General features: G+C 43.4%; 1 protein-coding gene across 4 annotated transcripts in view; it reads right to left on the minus strand.

Moving 5' to 3' along the window:
* map3k4 (mitogen-activated protein kinase kinase kinase 4) overlaps nucleotides 1–18736 on the minus strand; it is a 217620-nt gene that overhangs the window by 101758 nt on the left and 97126 nt on the right. For all 4 annotated transcript variants that reach the window (XM_059986481.1, XM_059986483.1, XM_059986480.1 and 1 more), the window contains one exon: nucleotides 4207–4452. In XM_059986481.1, the coding sequence (XP_059842464.1) occupies nucleotides 4207–4452 (246 nt within the window). The remainder of the gene's footprint in view (nucleotides 1–4206; nucleotides 4453–18736) is intronic.

Here is an 18736-nt window from a genome sequence, read left to right on the forward strand (position 1 = left end):
GCACGCTTCGGGGTACTGGCCCACATTACCTCTGACAGAGGCGCCCAGTTCACCTCCAGCCTGTGGTCAGCTGTGGCCAGCCTGCTGGGAAGGCAGCTGCACCACACAACTGCCTACCACCCACAGTCGAACAGTGGAATGCTTCCACCGTCACTTGAAGTCGGCTCTCATGGCCTGCCTGAGAGGACCTAACTGGGTGGACGAGCTTCCCTGGGTCTTGCTTGGAATTCGTACAGCGCCCAAAGAGGATCTGCATGCCTTATCGGCCAAGTTGGTGTACGGCACGCCCCTGGCCGTCCCGGAAGAGTTCATACCAGCTCCAAGGGGGCAAGAGGAAGAACCCACAGCAGTCCTGGACAGGCTACACAAAAGGCTCGGCAACCTGGCCCCCGTATCAACTTCACAGCACGGACGGACCCCGACCCATGTACTCAAAGACCTGCAAAACTGTAAGTTTGTGTTTGTATGAAGGGGCGGATACCGGGCACCGCTACCGCGGCCGTACGAGGGGCCGTTCAAGGTGATCAACAAAAACGGGTCCACGTACGTTCTGGGTATTGGGGGGAAAAGAGGAGATTTTCACGGAGGACCAACTCAAACCAGCCCATGTGGACTTGGCGCAGCCGGTCGAGGTTCAGGCACCGCAGCGCAGAGGCAGTGACAGAGCCTCCCAAACAGAGACTGATCCAGACTGTGGACATTGGGGGGTGTATCGCCGGTTCTGGGGGGGGGGGGGGGGGGGGGTTATGTGGCGACCCACTTTCTGTGCAGGCAAACGGGCTCACAAATAGCCAGTGCACGGGGGGAGACTTTGGTAATGCACCTCTGACGTTATTTCCACCCGGAGGGCGGGTGCTAGGCGCAATGCCAGCTCCACCAAGTTTGAATAAACTAGTCTCAAAACGACTTACCGACGGTGTGTTGTTATTTCAGCACTGTGTGTAGCACATTGCTACAATATTATAGATCTCCCAATAGACAGCAAGATTTCCAGCAGATTTGTAGAGAGTCAGCTGATAGTTGCAAGAAAATACATGTGATAGTAGGAGAATTTAATTTTCCACATATTGACTGGGAGTCCCATACTGTAAAATGACTGGATGCAATAGTTTGTCAAATGTTTCCTTAATCAATATATAGGGAGAGGGAGACAGGGGGGGTGAGGGGGAGAGGGAGTGGGGGAGAGAGAGAATGATATTAGATATCCTATTAGGAATGCAAATCATGCTTGACTAATCTGTTGGAGTTTTTTGAGGGTGTAACAAGGATGTTAGACGTGGGTAAGCCAGTGGATGTTGTGTACCTAGATTTTCAGAAGGCATTTGATAAGGTGCCACATAGGAGATTGGTGAGTAAAATCAGAGCTCATGGCATTGGGGGCAGGGTTTCAACATGGATAGAACGACATGGATAGAAAAATGGTTGGCAGATAGAAAGCAAAGGGTAGCAGTGAATGGGTGTTTCTCGGACTGGCTGGAGGTGACTAGTGGGGTACCACAGGGCTCTGTATTGGGACCACAGCTCTTTACGAATTATGTCAACGATTTAGATGAGGGCATTGAAAACTATATCAGCAAGTTTGCTGACGATACTAAACTGGGTGGCAGTGTGACATGCGAAGAGGACATTAGGAGAATACAGGGAGACTTGGATAGGCTGGGTGAGTGGGCAGATACTTGGCAGATGTCATTCAATGTGAATAAATGTGAAGTTATCCACTTTGGAAGCAGGAACAAGAGGGCAGAGTATTGTCTGAACGGTGTAGAGTTAGGTAAGGGAGAAATGCAAAGAGACCTAGGAGTCCTAGTTCATCAGTCAATGAAGGTGAATGAGCAAGTGCAACAGGCAGTGAAGAGGGCAAATGGAATGTTGGCCTTTATTACAAGGGGAATTGAGTACAAGAGCAAGGATGTCCTTTTGCATTTGTACAGGGCCCTGGTGAGACCACACCTGGAATATTGTGTACAGTTTTGGTCTCCAGGTTCAAGGAAGGACATTCTGGCAATTGAGGAAGTGCAGCGTAGATTCACTAGGTTGATTCCTGGGATGGCAGGGCTGTCTTACGCAGAGAGATTGGAGAGATTGGGCTTGTACACACTGGAATTGAGGAGATTGAGAGGAGATCTGATTGAAACGTTTAAGATAATTAAAGGATTTGATAGGATTGAGGCAGGAAATATGTTCCAGATGTTGGGAGAGTCCAGTACCAGAGGGCGTGGATTGAGAATAAGAGGTCAGTTATTTAAAACAGAGTTGAGGAAGAACTTCTTCTCCCAGAGAGTTGTGGAGGTGTGGAATGCACTGCCTCGGAAGACGGTGGAGGCCAATTCTCTGGATGCTTTCAAGAAGGAGCTAGATAGATATCTGATGGATAGGGGAATCAAGGGATATGGGGACAAGGCAGGGACTGGGTATTGATAGTGAACGATCAGCCATGATCTCAGAATGGCGGTGCAGACTCGAGGGGCCGAATGGTCTACTTCTGCACCTATTGTCTATTGTCTATTGAAACAAGATAAGGGAGGTGGCAGAAGTGAGTTCAGGGAAATACTTTGAATCTAGTGATCATAATTACATTAGTTTCAACATAATTATAGGGGAAGATAGGACTGCTGTTTGAGTTGAGATTCTAAATTAGAAAAAGGCCAACTTTGATAGCATCTGAAAGGATATAACAGGTCTGGACCAAGACAGGTTGATTCCTGACAAAGGGATGTTTGTTAAGTGGAGGCTTTCAAAAGTGGCATATTTAAGGTACATTCCTGTAAGAATAAAGGCAAGGCTAACCAGTTTAGGAACCTTGGCTTTTGAGAGTAAAAGGTTAGCAAGGAGCAAAATTAGTCTTCGATGCATGGACCCAAAAGAGATGGGAGAGTCTAATCATAAGAGAAAATCCGCAGATGCTGGCAATCCAAAGCAACACACACAAAATGCTGGAGGAACTCAGCAGGTCAGGCAGCATCTATGGAAAGAGCACAGTCATCATTTCAGGCCCAGACTCTTCTTCAGGACTGAAAAGGGAAGACACCAGAATAAAAAAGGAGGGGGAGGAGGACAGCTAAAAGGTGATAGGTGAAGCCAAGTGGGCTAGAAAAATAAAGGGCTGAAGAGGAAGGAATCCAATAGGAGACGAGAGTGGACCGTAGAAGAAAAAAGAAGGAGGAGGGGACACAGGGTAACGTGATAGCACATAATACATAAAACTGAATAAAGAGAATTGCAAGGTAGTGTACTTTGCAAGAAGAAATAAGAAATAAGAGGCAATAAGAAATTAAATGATAAATGTTTTAAAAGGGTACAAAAGCAGGAAACTTGAGGTTTCCCAAGTATATAAGAGGGAATTTGTCTGGAATTTAATGCAGACAAGTATTAAGTGCCGCATTTTGGGAGGACAAATGAGGGTAGAAATTGCAGAGACAGTAGGTTACTAAGGAGTGTGGAAGAACAAAGGGATCTGGGAATGTAGATCCATAATTCTCTGAAAGTGGTGTCACAGGTAGATAGGGTTATAAAGAGAGCTTCTGGCATGTTGGCTTTCATAAATCAGAATATTGAGTACAGGAGTTGGAAAGTTGTACAAGACATTGGTGAGGCCAAATTTGGAGTATTGTGTGCAGTTCTGGTCACCAACCTACGGGAAAAATAACAATAAGTTTGAAAGAGTGCAGAGAAAATTTACAAGTATACTACTAGAACTCAAGGACCTGAGTTACGGGGAAATATTAAACAGATTAGGAGTTTATTTGCTGGAGCGTATGAGAGGAGATTTGTTAGAGTATATAAAATTATGAAGGGTATAGATAGGGTTAATGCAAGAAGACTTAATCTACTTTACGTACTGAAGTTGGGGGAAGAACGGATCGAGAGGTCATAGGTTAAGGGAGAAAGATTAAATATTTAAGGTGAACCTGAAGGGGAACTTCTCCAATCAGAAGGTGTGGAACGAGCTGCCAGCAAAAGTGGTGGATAGAGGTTCAAATGCCATGTTAGACAGAAGCTTGGACAGGTATGTGGATGGGAGGGGTACAGAAGGCTGCGGTCCTGGTGCAGGTCAATGAAACTAGGCAGAATAACAGTTGGGCATGGACTACAGAGACCAAAAAGCCTGTTACTGTGCTGCAGTGCTCTATGACTAACTAATGTTCCAAGAAAAGTGAAAAATGAATGATTTCATTGTTTTCTGATTCAACAACAGTGGCAGCCTACCTGTTTAATACTTAGCAGTGATGGCTCCCCTGCAGGTCTCTGCTCCAGCCTTAGTTTCAAGCATTCATGAATTACGTTGAGGAGCACTCGGCACAAGACCAAGTAGGCAGGCTGAAACGATGGGAGTTCCATGGCCTCCAACTGGTCCCATGACACCCTGCTATTCTTTTGTTCTGTGCAGGACGACGTGTGAGATAATTCAGGCAGGTAATCATGACAGCTTAAGGGCTCTGGAACAGCAAAGAACTGAAATACAAACAGAAAAAAAATGTTGTTAACTCGTAAGTATAATTATGAATCACACCCAGAGAAATCTTTGGCTATTTTGATACAGCAATTAAAAATAAACAATTGTCCAGTAATAAATGGCCATCACTGGTAATATCTAACAGCGACTGATCTTTAAGTACCCTCCCAGATGTAACCACTCTTGATTTTGAGAGAGGAATATGTAAATAAGAACCACCTTTATAAAAATTCAAAAGTTGATCAACTACTTCAGGTAAAGACTAATGCAGGTGCCAAGATGCTAATTGAAGAACTCTCTGCATGGAAATTTAAATCATTACTCCCATCAGAAGCCAAGCTGGAAACATGCCACATACCCTTTCACATCTATGGTTCAAAAATATATTAAAGTCCAAAAAAAGGAAATAATTGTAATACGAGTGAATCTGCAGATGCTGGAAATACTGGGAGACCGTTTCACCGAACACCAGCGTTCAGTCTTCCAGCAGTGGCGGGATCTCCCTGTGGGCACACACTTCAATTCCACAGACCACTCCCAGTCCAACATGACTGTCCATGGCCTTCTCTACCGTCAAGATGAGGCCACACGCAGATCGACAGAGCAATATCTTATCTCCCACCTAGGTAGCCTCCTGCCTGCCGGCATGAACATCCAACTCACAGACCTCCGTTGATACCCCAACCTGATCTATTATTTTAGTCTGGTTCTCTTTCTCTCTCTTTATCCCCCCTCACTATAATCTCCCCCCAGCCCTACCTTTCTTTCTCTTTATTTCCCATAATTCTCCACCTTCCCCCTAGCCCATTTCCCTCCAGCCTATCACTTCCCAGCTCTCTACTTCATCCCTCCCCCCACTTCTTATCCCCTCTCCACCATCCCATGTTACTCCACTCCTGATGAAGGGTTTCGGCCCGAAACGTCGTCACTACCTCCTCCCATAGATGCTGTCTGGCCTGCTGAGTTCTGCCAGCATTTTGTGTTTTTGTAATATTTTGATAGGGATCCTTAGCAAGTTTATGATCATTACATTGAAAATGATGATTGATTAGTATATGCAGTTTTACACTTCACACTTGATGGATTTTTGATTTAGATAATACAAAACACATCAACTACACTTTCATTGCCCAAATGGTTACTTCAATTGTCATTCCTCCACTTCATGTTCCAGCTTCATCTAATTTATCAGAGCCAAGCAAACCATCTCAGGAATCAGTATCTCGCTAACCACCCGCAACCCCCCCTCCCCCCCCCCCCGCAACCTAAGTCCAGTTTTCTGCTTTCATACCCTTCTGCTATGTCTCTTACCAGTTTTCCAAACGGGGGCACCACAGTAGCACTGAGGTTAGTGTGACATTATTACAGCTGAGGTAATTCCCGAGTTCAATTCCAGCACCTTCTGCAAGGAGCTTGTGTGTTCTCCCCATCACTGCCTGGGTTTCTTCCCACAGTCCAAAGACGTTGCAGTTAGTAAGTTAATTGGTCATTGTTAATTGTCCAGTGACAAGGCAGGTGTTAGATAAGCAGGTAGCTGGGCATGCGACTCATTGGACTGGATGAGCCTGTTCCCCACTCTATCTCTAAATAAATAAATTTGCCTCTCCATCCAACCCCCTTAATGCTAGTACACAGCTTGCTCATATCCTAGCTTCTTTCACCTCTCCTTGACCCTCCAAAGTGGCGGTCAAAGATTATATCCTTTGTCTACTTCCGTTCACTGCCTTTCTATTACCTTTTGCCGCCTGCCCAGCTCTTTGCCAGGTATCCGCCAAAAGACAAAATTTCTCTTCTCTAGCTAACTTTCATAAACTTATATCTTATCTGAATTAAAGCACTTACTATTTTAGAAAGGCATATATCCCATTCAGTTACAGAATGTTCTAGCTTGGTACAAAAACAAGCTATGACGATGCACAAAATTATAAGTTTTTTAGAACTTGTTTTTCTGGACATATAATAAAAATGGCCAAAACAAAACTACCAAGAAAACAAAATAACCAGAAAATCAAGCACCAGGGCTGCTCAAAGTAGTAATGTATAGGATTCCTGAAAATTAAACTTCAGGATTTACTTTGCACTATCTTGTCAAATGACTGTTGTTTAATTTTTTAATTAAATCTGTTCAAGATTACTGCCCTCTGCTGCAATATGCAATAAGAAACACCACATTCAAATTGTACAACACAAACTCAATTTGGTTCAGTTGGTCCATCCTTTAAGAACCAAACAATAAAATAGCTAAATTCAAAGTTCAAAGTAAAATTTATTCTCAGAGTACATATATGTCACCATACAACCCTAAGATTTTTACTTAGCAAATCTATAGAACAGTAAACATCAGGAACTGCAAACTGTAAACAAACTGTGCAAATCCAGGTTAACAAATAGCAATAAATAACAGGCATAAAATAAGAAGTTAAAAAAGCCCTTAAGTGAACGTAATTATCCCCTTTTGTTCAAGACCCTGTTGGTTGAGGGGTAGTAGCTGTTCTTGATTGTGTGAAGAGCCAATGAGATAACATCTGCAGTAGACCTGTTGCTTTGGTAGGTGAAGGCAGTTTCAAGAGAGAAAAAAATACCAATTTGCAACTCTGCTCTTTATAAATGCTTTCTGAATTGACTGTTACATTGAAGCAGAGTAAGGATAAAACCAGATAAGTCATCCGGCTTCAACAGTGGCACCAAGCTTAAGACAAGGCAAATTCCAGACCAGCCCAGCCAACCTTATAAGCCTCTTCACAATGGTTGCATCACATTTCAAGTCGTCACTTTTTATTGTTATTTCGTCCATAACTGCTGGTACATACAGTATACAGTAAAAACGAGACAACTTTTTCAGGACCATGGTGTTACATGAAACAGTACAAAAACTACACTGAACTATGTAAAAACAACACAGGGAAAAAAAAACTACACTAGACTACAGAGCTACCCAAGACTGCAAAAAGTGCACAAAACAGTGCAGGCATTACAATAAATAATAAACAAGACAATAGGCACAGTAGAGGGCAGTAGGTTGGTGTCAGTCCAGGCCCTGGGTATTGAGGAGTCTGAGAGCTTGGGGGAAGAAACTTACACAGTCTGGTCGTGAGAGCCCGAATGCTCCGGTGCCTTTTCCCAGATGGCAGGAAGGAGAAGAGTTTCTATGAGGGGTGCTTGGGGTCCTTCATAACGCTGTTTGCTTTGTGGATGCAGCATGTAGTGTAAATGTCTGTAATGGTGGGAAGAGAGACCCCGATGATCTTCTCAGCTGACCTCACTATCTGCTGCAGGGTCTTGCGATCCGAGATGGTGCAATTTCTGAACCAGGCAGTGATGCAGCTCCTCAGGATGCTCTCAATACAACCCCTGTAGAATGTAGAATGTGATGAGGATGGGGGGGGGGGGGGGGGTGGGAGATGGACTTTCCTCAGCCCTCGCAGAAAGTAGAGATGCTGCTGGGCTTTCTTTGCTATGGAGCTGGTGTTTAGGGACCAGGTGAGATTCTCAGCCAAATTTGGTGCTCTTAACGATCTCAACAGAGGAGCCATTGATGTTCAGTGGAGAGTGGTCGCTCCATGCCCTCCTGAAGTCAACAACCATCTCTTTTGTTTTGTTCACATTCAGAGACAGGTTGTTGGCTCTACACCAGTCTGTTAGCCGCTGCACCTGTTTTGACAATGTTTTGATGAGATACATGGCATGGGGCAGGAGAGAGGGGGAGATATTCAATCTTTAAGTATCTGTATCACGCACTGTAAGAAGGATGCAAAGATCCTCAACATTCTGGCCATGTCATCTTCTTGCAGATGGTACAGAAGCCTTGGACCAATTAACCTCCACAACCCTAATCACTGCCTCAGTATGGCAGCACTATGACCACTCTGCACCACAATGAATTTTTTTCTTATTCTAATTGTGTTCTTTCCTGTAAAAATTGTGCACAATTTAGTTTAATTTATGTTTTCCTTGTGAATGCTGTTTATCTGTTGCTCTGTGCTTGTGATGCTGCTACAAATAAGTTTTTCCTTACACAAGTACTTCTGCAAATGACAAACTTGAACTTTGTTTAGAGACACAGGACCAATCCAGTCTGCAGGCACCCTGTGGGGCAGTACCACAAACTCAACAATTAGTTGCTGGTTCATCATAGCCTTCCTTCCCAGAAAGTCAATTTAAAGAGTTTGACAATTGTACAAAGTGCAATGAAACACACCGCACCTACACGCTATAAGACATAGATGAAGTTTATTAATAGCTTAATACACTCAACATCCACTTCATTAGGTATCTTCTATATCTAATTGAGTGTGTTCATGGTCTTCAAACTAAGTTTCCATAAGTTGTGCGTTCAGAGATGCTCTTCTGCGCATCACGGTGTAACATGTGGTTTTTTTGAGTTACTGTCAGCTTGAACCAGTCTGGCCTCTCATTAACAATGCATTTTCACCCACAGAATTGCACCTCACCAGATGTCTTCTGTTTTCCCCCCACCAGTCTCCGTAAACTCTAAGAGACTGTTATGCATGAAAATCCCAGGAGATCAGCAGCTTCTGAGATACTCAAACAAGTCCTCCTGGCAACAACAATCATTCTATGGTCAAAGAAATGGTCACATTCTGATGTTCAGTTTGAGCAACAACTGAAACTCTTGGCCATGTCTGCATGCTTTTAAGCACCAAGTCTCAAGACGTGACTGGCAGAATAGATATAGCGGATTCCAGTTAATTAGGACAAGTACATTTTGGTCCAATTAAGTGGCTGCTGTAATTAGCTGAAATTTCATGGAAATAGTTAAAAGGTATATAAAAAAAAGACCAACTACCATATAACTGAGCAACAAATTATGTATTTAAATTAAATGCAGAACAAATTAGAACACTACCAATGCTACCACAGTACCAGAAAATTGTGTATTAGTTCCTCATAGCTATTGTTAAAGGAAATCATCTGGTGTACGCTGCCGTGTATGGAGTGTTCAGGGAGGGCAGCACCTCTGGTGAAGAGGCTCGTTGTGTCCATTCTGGGGCAGCTCACCCAACTTTGGTTCCCACTGGACACTCAGCTCTTACCTGTGCCTCCAAGTAGCTGCTGTGCACACGTGACAGTGGCCACACCCCAGTGCACAGCTTCGACAAGTGGGCTAAATTAGATAAAGGTACCTACAGAACTCATACCCCAGTGAGAAAGGGACATGCTGTCCTAGAATGTGAAGTCAGCCCTAGCAGACAGGGCAGATGAGGTCAACAGTGAGATCCAGTGGCCAAGAAAGGGGTTCTGCAAAGCTTTGTAGAGAGCAAAAGGCACGATAATGCACAGAAGTAGTCATGGATATCCACTGCAACCAAGGAAGACCCCAGTTTGTGATGACTACTCTTATCACCAGACCATGACTTCCAAGATCGACAGTAGCACTTTCCCAGTGCAATAGCTTTTCTACTTAAAAAACTCTCACACACAGATATGAAGGACAGCCAACATGTTGTCATGTTCTTTTGATTGACTGTAAATGAACAAAATTAGCCCAGACACCTAGTGCAAATAACGGACAGTCATCCTACAATAGTTTTGATGATGACATATCCCAAACCTTCACCTTCATTGTAACATACATAGAAACATAGAAAATAGGTGTAGAAGTAGGCCATTCAGTATGATCATGGCTGATCATCCAACTCAGAACCCTGTACCTGCATAAAAAGATCCCTTTAGCCACAAGAGCCATATCTAACTCCCTCTTAAATACAGCCAATCAACTGGCCTGAACTGTTCCTGTGGCAGAGAATTTCACAGATTCACCACTCTCTGTGTGAAGTTTCTCCTCATCTCGGTCCTAAAAGGCTTCCCCATTATCCTTAAACTGTGACCCCTCATTCTGGACTTCCCCAACATTGGGAACAATCTTCCTGCATCTAGCCTGTCCAATCCCTTTAGAATTTTATATGTTTCAATAAGATCCCCCCTCAGTCTTCTAAATTCCAGCAAGTATAAGCCTAGTCGATCCAGTCTTTCTTCATATGAAAGTCCTGCCATCCCAGGAATCAATCTGGTGAACCTTCTTTGTACTCCCTCTATGGCAAGAATGTCTTTCCTCAGATTAGGGGACCAAAACTGCACACAATACTCCAGCTGTGGTCTCACCAAAGCCTTGTACAACTGCAATAGAACCTCCCTGCTCCTGTTCTCGAAACCTCTTGCTATGAATGCCAAAATACCATTCGCCTTTTTCACCGCCTGCTGCACCTACATGCACACATTCAATGACTGGTGTACAATGACACCCAGGTCTTGTTGCACGTCCTCTTTTCCTAATCGGCCACCATTCAGATAATAATCTGTTTTCCTGTTCTTGCCACCAAAGTGGATAACCTCACATTTATCCACATTAAATTGCATCTGCCATGAATTTGCCCACTCACCTAACCTATCCAAGTCAACCTGCATCCTCTTAGTATTCTCCTCACAGCTAACACTGCCACCCAGCTTCGTGTCATCCGCAAACTTGGAGATGCTGCATTTAATTCCCTCGTCTAAATCATTAATATATATTGTAAACAACTGAGGTCCCAGCACTGAGCCTTGCGGTACCCCACTAGTCACCGCCTGCCAATCTGAAAAGGTCCCATTTATTCCCACTCTTCTGGTTTGCCAACCAATTCTCTATCCACATCAATACCATACCCCCAATACCGGGTGCTTTAAGTTTGCACACTAATCTCCTGTGTGGGACCTTGTCAAAAGACTTTTGAAAATCCAAATATACCACATCCACTGGTTCTCCCCTATCCACTCGACTAGTTACATCCTCAAAAAATTCTATAAGATTCGTCAGACATGGCATTCCTTTCACAAATCCATGCTGACTTTGTCCGATGCTTTCCAAATGTGCTGACTTTGATAACTGACTCTTGCATTTTCCCCACCACCGATGTCAGACTATCCGGTCTATAATTCCCTGGTTTCTCTCTCCCTCCTTTTTTAAAAAGTGGGGTTACATTAGCCACCCTCCAATCCTCAGGAACTAATCCAGAATCTAAAGAGTTTTGAAAAATTATCACTAATGCATCCACTATTTCTTGGGCTACTTCCTTAAGCGCTCTGGGCTACAGACCATCTGGCCCTTGGGATTTATCTGCCTTTAATCCCTTCAATTTACCCAACACCACTTCCCTACTAACATGTATTTCCCTCAGTTCCTCCATCTCACTAGACCCTCGGTCCCCTACTATTTCCGGAAGATTATTTATGTCCTCCTTAGTGAAGACAGAACCAAAGTAGTTATTCAGTTGGTCTGCCATGTCCTTGTTCCCCATGATCAATTCACCTGTTTCTGACTGTAAGGGACCTATGTTTGTCTTAACCAATCTTTTTCTTTTCACATATCTATAAAAGCTTTTACAGTCAGTTTTTATGTTCCCTGCCAGCTTTCTCTCATAATCTTTTTTCCTTTTCCTAATTAAGCCCTTTGTCCTCCTCTGCTGGACTCTGAATTTCTCCCAGTCCTCAGGTGTGCCGCTTTTTCTGGCTAATTTGTATGTTTCTTCTTTGGACTTGACACTATCCCTAATTTCCCTTGTCAGCCACGGGTGCACTACCTACCCTAGTTTATTCTTTTGCCAAACTGGGATGAACTCTTGTTGTAGTTCATCCATGCGATCTTTAAATGCTTGCCATTGCATATCCACCGTCAACCCTTTAAGTATCATTTGCCAGTCTATCTTAGCTGATTCACGTCTCATACCTTCAAAGTTACCATTCTTTAAGTTCAGAACCTTTGTTTCTGAATTAACTATGTCACTCTCCATCTTAATGAAGAATTCCACCATATTATGGTCACTCTTACCCAAGGGGCCTCACACGACAAGATTGCTAACTAACCCTTCCTCATTGCTCAATACCCAGTCTAGAATGGCCTGCTCTCTAGTTGGTTCCTCAACATGTTGGTTCAGAAATCCATCCCGCATACATTCCAAGAAATCCTCTTCCTCAGCACCCTTACCAATTTAGTTCAGCCAATCTATATGTAGATTGAAGTCACCCATTATAACTGCTGTTCCTTTATTGCATGCATTTCTAATTTCCTGTTTATTACCATCCCCAACCTCACTACCACTGTTAGGTGGCCTGTACACAACTCCCGCCAGCGTTTTCTGCCCCTTAGTGTTATGCTGCTCTACCTATATCGATTCCACATCCTTCAGGCTAATGTCCTTCCTTTCTATTGTGTTATTGTGCAGATGATACGAGGCGTTGGAGGCGTTGTGGATAATGAAGTAGGTTTTCAAAGTTTGCAGACAGATTTAGGCCAGTTAGAAAAGTAGGCTGAATGATAGCAGATGGAGTTTTATGCTGATAAGTGTGAGGTGCTACATTTTAGTAGGAATAATCCAAATAGGACATACATGGTAAATGGTAGGGCATTGAAGAATGCAGTAAAACAGAGTGATCTAGGAATAATGGTGCATAATTTCCTGAAGGTGGAAACTCATGTGGATAGGGTGGTGAAGAAAGCTTTTGGCATGCTGGCCTTTATAAATCACAGCATTGAGTATAGGAGTTGGGATGTAATGTTAAAATTGTACAAGGCATAGGTAAGGCCGAATTTGGAGTATTGTGTACAGTTCTGGTCACCGAATTATAGGAAAGATATCAACAAAATAGAGAGAGTACAGAGAAGATTTACTAGAATGTTTCCTGGGTTTCAGCACCTAAGTTACAGGGAAAGGTTGAACAAGTTAGGTCTTTATTCTTTGGAGCGTAGAAGGTTGAGGGGGGACTTGATAGAGGTATTTAAAATAATGAGGGGGATAGATCGAGTTGACAGGGATAGGCTTTTTCCATTGAGAGTAGGGGAGATTTAAACAAGAGGACGTGATTTGAGAGTTAGGGGTCAAAAGTTTAAGGGTAACACGAGGGGAATTTCTTTACTCAGAGAGTGGTAGCTGTGTGGAATAAGCTTCCAATAGAAGTGGTAGAGACAGGTTCGGTACTGTCATTTAAAGTAAAATTGGATAGGTATATGGTTAGGAAAGGAATGAAGGATTATGGACTGAGTGCAGGCCAGTGGGACTAGGTGAGTGTAAGCAGTGGCACGGACTAGAAGGGCCGAGGTGGCCTGTTTCTGTGCTGTAATTATTATATGGTTAATCTCCTCTCTAACCAGCAATGCTACCCCACCTCCTTTTCATTCCTGTCTATCTCTCCTGAATATTGAATATTGATGTTGAGCTCCCATCCTTGGTCACCTTGGAGCCATGTCTCTGTGATCCCAACTATATCATATTCATTAATAACTATCTGCACATTCAATTCATCCACCTTGTTACGAATGCTCCTTGCATTGACACACAAAGCCTTCAGGCTTGTTTTTACAACACTCTTAGCCCTTATACAATTATGTTGAAAAGTGGCCCTTTTTGATTTTTGCCCTGGATTTGCCTGCCTGCCACTTTTACTTTTCACCTTACTACTTTTTGCTTCTACCCTCATTTTACATCCCTCTGTCTCTCTGCATTTATTCCCATCCCCTGCCACATTAGTTTAAATCCTCCTGAACAGCAGTAGCAAACACTCCCCCTAGGACATTGGTTCCAGTCCAGCCCAGGTGCAGACCATCCTGTTTGTACTGGTCTCACCTCCCCCAGAACTGATTCCAATACCCCAGAAATTTGAATCCCTCCCCCTTGCACCATTTTTCCAGCCAAGCATTCATCTGAAATATCCTCCTATTTCTACTCTGACTAGCACGTGGCACTGGTAGTAATCCAGAGATTATTCCCTTTGTGGTCCTACTTTTTAGTTCATCTCCTAACTCCCTAAATTCACCTTGTAGGACCTCATCCTATTTTTTTACCTATATCGTCGGTACCTATGTGCACCACAACCACTGGCTGTTCACCCTCCCACTCCAGAATGTCCTGCAGCTGCTCAGAGACATCCTTGACCCTTGCACCAGGGAGGCAAGATACCTACCTGGAGTCTTGTTTCTGGCCACAAAAACACCTATCTATTCCCCTTACAATCGAATCCCCTATCACTATAACTTTCCCACTCCTTTTCCTTCCTTCCTGTGCCGCAGAGTCACCCATGGTGTCATGAACTTGGCTGCTGCTGCCTTCCCCTGATGAGACATCTCCCCCAACAGTATCCAAAACAGTATATCTGTTTAGGAGGGAGATGACCTCAGGGGACTCCTGCACTACCTGCCTACTGCTCCACTGTCTAGCGGCCACCCATTCCCTTTCTGCCTGTGTAGCATTTACCTGGGGTGTGGCCAACTCACTGAACGTGCAATTCATGACTTTCTCAGCATCGCGGATGCTCCAGTATGAATCCAATCGCAGCTCCAGCCGCACAATGCGGTGTGCCAGAAGCTGCAGCTGGACACATTTCCTGCACTCATAGTCGTCAGGGACACTGGAAGTATCCTTGATTTCCCACATGCTGCAGGATGAACAAACCACGGGGTCGATCTCAGCTGTCATGACCTATTCAATACACTGCCTCAACTTTTGAAACGTTTTCCTTTTAAAGGAACTTACCCGGCCTTACCTCACTTGGAGTGAAGCTCGTCCTCAGCCTCTGCTCGCCGAAGCCTCTGGAGACAAAGCCTTCCTACTCCGTTGCTCACTACAACGTCGCCCGCTCTGTCAAACTGTTCTCTTTTAAATATTCCCGCTGCCTCACGGTCTGACTAACACGCACTTGCGCAGTCATGCCCTGTTAAACTGCCTAAGATGGTTGGTGATACCTTCAGGTTCTTCATAGTTCCTAACTAGTGCTGAAATAGTGAAATCATTTCACTTTCACTCCTGTCCATCGCTGGCATCTCCAAGCCTGAATGCTTGATACCACAGTGAGCAAAACTGTTCTGAAATGTATTACTGTTTATTTCCCCACAACTATCAGTGTCAAAAATCACTACTTTTTGAACATAAACACATACAAATAACGCCATTTAAAAACTGGTCACTCTTAGCACAGTGTAGCATGCCTAACGGCCACACAATTTCATGCGAGTGACGATAGTTAGAACCTGTTCGGCAACAGTTGCCTGTCCCAATTAAGCAGTACAGTGTCTAAATAGACAAAAGGAATCTGGCTATTTTCTCAATTAGTATTTGCTCTTTCAGAGCTGTCCCAAATAAGCAACTATTCGAATTAACTGATGGACCAATTAACCAGAATCCACTGTATTTGCATTAATGAGCAGGGACACTGAATAAAGTGGCCACTGAGAGTAAGTAACATGTGCTACAGCAAGTGCCAGGCAATGATCAACTCCAACAAGACAGTCTAGCCATATGCCTTTGATAGTTCACAAACATCATCCCAGGGAAGAGGACAAAGGTTAAACCAGTTACATCAATACCGAGGGGAAGCTTAAACCAGGTAAATCAAGAGTTAACAGTGTTATGCACATATAGGTGTAAATACATAAATCCCCAAACTTCTTCAACTTAGGTGGTAAGTGATACAGTCTTACGATGGTATGTTAAAAAAAAGTTCAGTTCGCATGCACCGGTTAATTAATGCAAGATGTTTGTAATCCAAAGGCTAATGTTGTGAGAAGACAATTATGTCGATAGTCCACAGATTCCACGACAGCAATACAAAATAACAATAGCAGTAGGTTTTACCTCTAAAGTTGTTCCACTCCACACACAAAGTATCACCAACAGTGATCTTCAACGAATATCTTTTCAACACAAGTGGTACAACATCCGAATTCAGCTACAGGACATCTCAAAAGTGGTGGCCACAGGATACTCAAACAGAATCCACATATGGTTTATCACCACCCGTAGCTTATCACAAAGGGGACCACCTTCAAGGGAACCACCACCCAGACAAGGGTCAACACATCAGTAGATTCCACAAGGTTACCCCAATCACACACAACGTGATAGTCACTAATTCAGTTCCACGACATACAAAATAACTCCAACAGTGATTTGCAACAAGGGTGCCTTTCTTCAGTGAACTACCACACCCAGACAAAGAATAAAAGTGGTATTCAAAAAGGTTTTCCCCTCACCAGAGAACCCACTCCTGTGGATTAACTATGTGACAATCACACTTTTGTAGTCGAATGGAAACAAACTCACTCTCACAGGCTATTTAGAGACAGTCATTTATCAATACTCTAGATCGATCTCAACTTATTCCCTTGGTCTACTGAAAGTTTAAATCAGTGACTGACTCACTGGTGTCTTCCATTGACCGAATCCATCTTGACTCTGAGCCTGTGGCTTTCTGCTTGTGTCTCTGTGTCCTTGTATACTCAAAGCAAGCCGCGAGAAACCATGAACATTCATTGTCCATCAAATAACTCCACCTTTCTCTCTCTCTCTCTGGAGCAGCTCAATCAATGTCCAAAAGTCAGTCTCATTCTTCCGGTGTTTTAAAGTGACAGTCCACAGAAAAAATGAACCCTAGGGGTATGTAACAGTGGTGTCTGACTTTATAGAAAGATAAAGTACAGATGCCGAAAATCTAAAAGGAAATCAGAGAAAGCTGGAAATATTCAGCACTCAGCAAAGCAGGCCATTGAGAGTGTTTGCTGTGGCACCTCACACCTACACTTCAGCAAGTACAATTACCTGGCTATACTTCTATGCACAGCATACAAACAGAGACCAGTGGTAAAAGCCGTGAATAGAGGTGGAGGAATGTATACAGGACTGGGATGAATTGATAGACTGGACTTTATTCAGGGATTCATCTTTGAATCTGAATGTATTTGCCACAGTTGTCACTGACTGCAGCAAGACCTGTGAGGATGAGTGCTTGCTTTTGAGAACATACCGCTCATACCCAAACCAGAATCCATGGATGAATCAGGAGATTTGCAATCAGCTGAGGGCTAAATCTGTGACATTCAAGACTGGTGATCCAGAATTCTACAAGAAGTCCAGGCACGACCTGCAGAAGGCTATATTAAGAAGCGCAAAAGCAATTCTGAGTGAAGTTAGAGATGGAATTGGATACACATCTGCTATGGCAGGGTTTTCGCACTATTACTTCCTATAAGACAAAACCTAACATCATAAATGGCTGTGATGCTTCAATCTCCAATGAGCGGAACACTTTTTAAGTACATTTCAAAAGGGTGAATAAAACTATATCTGTGCAAATCCCTGATGCATCTGGTGAACTCTCACAAGCAATGATGCATCTGGCAGGGCATGGATAATTTGTGCAAACCAACTGGTGAGAGCGTTTAAAGACATTTCCAATCTCTCACTGTTGCAGAGATTTCTACCTACTTCAAAAGGGCATCAATGATGTCGGTGCCTAAGAGTAGGGTGAGTTGCCATGAAGATTATAGCCCGATAGCACTCACAAGTGCTTTGACAGGTTAGCCATGGCTAGTATTAGCTCCTGCCTGCCCTCTGAATTTGCCTACTGCCACAACATTTCTATGAAGGATGCAATCTTACTGGTTCTCTTCAACCACCTAGACATCAGCAATACCTATGTCAAGCTGCTGACTACTGATTACAATTAAGCATTCAACACCATCAGTACAAATGAACAAATTATAACTTGGGTCTCTGTATCTCCCAATGCAACTGGATCTTTGACTGGGAGACCACAGTCAGTGTGGATCAGAAACATTTCCTCATCCCGACAATCAACACAGGCACATATCAAGGATGCTCATTTAACTACTGCTCTACACTTTAAAGTCATGACTGTTTGGCTAGGCATAGCACTAGTATGACACCTGCTATTGGCAGAATCTCAGATGGTACAAGGTGTAAAAGAGTGAGACAGACTGGTTGGTTAAGTGGTGTCACAACAACAAGCTTGAACTCAAAGGCAGTAAGACCAAGGAATTGATTGAGAGGGGAAGTCGGGAGAATACACATCAGTCCTCATCAAGGGGTCCACACTGGAAAGGGTGAGCAGCTTCAAGATCCTGGTTATCAACATCACTAATGATCTATATTGGACCAAAAATATTGATGCAATTATGAAGAATACATCCCAGTAGCTATATTTCATTAGATATTTGAGGAGACTTGATAATGTCACCAAAGACTAGCATTTTTCTACAGGCATGTTATAATATTAAGTAGTTAGCATCTCATAGGCCGCTTGTGACCCTGGCTATTTTTTTAAAGGTCATAGCAGCTATGAGCTTGAGAAACAGAGTATAAATGCACAAATACTCTCTCATGAGACAAGCTGAACGTGCGAAAAAAGTATAAATGCACAAATGCTTTCCCATAAGATAAGCTGAGCGAGTGACAGTAGTCTTGGTGTGAGAAATATATTGTGCCTTATGTTTCTTAT

Source organism: Hypanus sabinus, chromosome 12, assembly GCF_030144855.1.
Source record: "Hypanus sabinus isolate sHypSab1 chromosome 12, sHypSab1.hap1, whole genome shotgun sequence".
NCBI classification, from domain to species: Eukaryota; Metazoa; Chordata; class Chondrichthyes; order Myliobatiformes; family Dasyatidae; genus Hypanus; species Hypanus sabinus.